This window comes from Monomorium pharaonis, chromosome 1 (genome assembly GCF_013373865.1).
Source record: "Monomorium pharaonis isolate MP-MQ-018 chromosome 1, ASM1337386v2, whole genome shotgun sequence".
In the NCBI taxonomy this organism is placed as follows: Eukaryota; Metazoa; Arthropoda; class Insecta; order Hymenoptera; family Formicidae; genus Monomorium; species Monomorium pharaonis.
This window is the reverse complement of record NC_050467.1, coordinates 31,130,195-31,132,039: the sequence shown is the minus strand read 5'-3', so window position 1 is coordinate 31,132,039 and position 1,845 is coordinate 31,130,195. Positions and strand designations below refer to the sequence as shown.

The following is a 1,845-nucleotide window of genomic DNA, read 5'->3' as shown; positions in this document are numbered from 1 at the left end:
AGCCTTCTGTACTCCCCACTCATAACCCTTTGGTACCCTGTGTCTTATCTTTTCCCAACCCCTTGTGTCCGCCCATGTCTCTGATAAAAACATTACATCCCATTCCTTTAAATTATCCCAAAAATCTTTATCTTTATTCCCCAGCCCTGCCACGTTCCAGAAGGCTATTTTCAAGACTCTCTCATCTCTCGAATCCTCCTCTCTTGACTTACCCTTCACAATCTTCCTACATTCCCTTCCCTCCCTTCTTCTATCCTCAACTCTCCTTTCTCATTCCTCAAGACTTCCTCTTCTTCATCCCACTTCCACCAATAATCCCCTATCCTAATCCTCCCATATCCTAACCATACCCTATTTCCCCTTTCCTCTTCTACTTTTGCTATTTTTTCTAACCTCCATCTCATCTTCCTTTCCTTCCAAGTCCAATCTTCCAAAATTCTTTCTTCCCTACCTTTCAGCGTCTTCTTCCTACTCCCCACCTCTTTCCTCTGTTCTTCACTCTCTAACTTCACCCATATCATCTCTCTCCCTTTTTTGATCCCCTCCCCTATTCTCCTAACTCCCTTCACGGTCACCTCTGCTCCTATCTCCCTGAACACCTTCTCCACCGCCTCTTTCCTATTCCCTTCCTTGACCTCTACACCTTTAATTAATAGATTCTTCCTTCTGTCCTCCCTTTCCTTCATCTCTAACCTCCTCTCTATCTCTCTCACCTTTTTTCCCACTGCGTTATCCAGTCCTACTTCTATTTTCTCTATCTTTCTCTTTAACTTTTCCTGCGCCACCACTAACTCTTTTCTTTCTCTTTCCCATCTATATTCTCTTTCCTTGAAATCATTAATTTCTTTTTTCAACGCATTTATCTCCTCTCTCATCTTTCTTCCCTGCTCCTCCATAATCTCCTTCAATTCTTCCTTCATCTCTAATTTAACTATCTTTAAGCTACTAACAATCTCCTCTTTCCAATCTCTTAATTTCCTATCCCATTCCTCTCCATCCTTTCCCGCCGGTGATCTAGCTACTCTCTTGCTACCTCTCATGCTATCAACCGAAGTGCAACTGTCGCTTCTGGCTCTATCCGTCATTTTTGTCGCGTCTACTGAACCCGCCTTAACTCTATATTACCTCCCTACTCTGTCACTATGCGGCGCTCCTGCTCCCCCACTCTCACGTACGCACGTCTTCTCTCTACCTGCTCCCTGCTTTAACTCTGTTATTCCCCGAGACACCTAATTAATACGTAAAATCACTCTATTCCTCTCTTTCTCCACTCACCTATCCACCCACACACTCTCTATCGCTCTCTTTCACTCCCACCCGCCTATCCTACCTCTCCTACTCTTTCTAACACCTCTTATTACACTCAATTCACAGCCTGCAACTACACACGTCTAACTTACTCTGGCCCGGAAACGGAAGTGTCGTTAGCCTTAAGTTACAATACCATAAATAAATAGCTTTAAGATTAAATTAGAAAACGTAAAAATAACTTACCTTTGTTGTTCGCATTAAACAGATTAATTACCTATTGTTTAGACCCGCGTCACGAATATAAAGCTCAGCGTGGGATATAAAGAAAACATCGCCAGTCAGGCGTTAAGATCTTTTGTTCATCTTAAATAGAACTTTAAGTTTGCACTGCAGAATCATCTGCAGAAGTATTATTATTCTTTCTTAAATTCAATTAAGCTAAGTTCATATAACATATCGTGAGTTCCATTTGCAGTACTCATGAAAACAGGCTTTAGTTTGTCTAATTATTATCAAATATGTCTGAACTGCAGAGTATGCTGCAGGATTATTATTTCCTAGTAATAAATATAATTTTTCTAAGGTTAAATATTT

General features: G+C 41.0%; 1 protein-coding gene across 1 annotated transcript; it reads right to left on the bottom strand.

Moving 5' to 3' along the window:
• Window positions 1-215: 215 nt before the first annotated feature.
• Window positions 216-1,085, bottom strand: LOC118646929 (golgin subfamily A member 6-like protein 7). The gene has a single exon (XM_036290879.1). The coding sequence runs from the start codon at window positions 1,083-1,085 to the stop codon at window positions 216-218; it is 870 nt and encodes a 289-aa protein (XP_036146772.1).
• Between the last annotated feature and the right edge of the window lie 760 nt (window positions 1,086-1,845).

Coding starts and splice junctions, on each gene's coding strand:
- LOC118646929 (XM_036290879.1), bottom strand. CDS start 1,085: ATGACGGATAGAGCCAGAAGCGACAGTTGCACTTCGGTTGATAGCATG.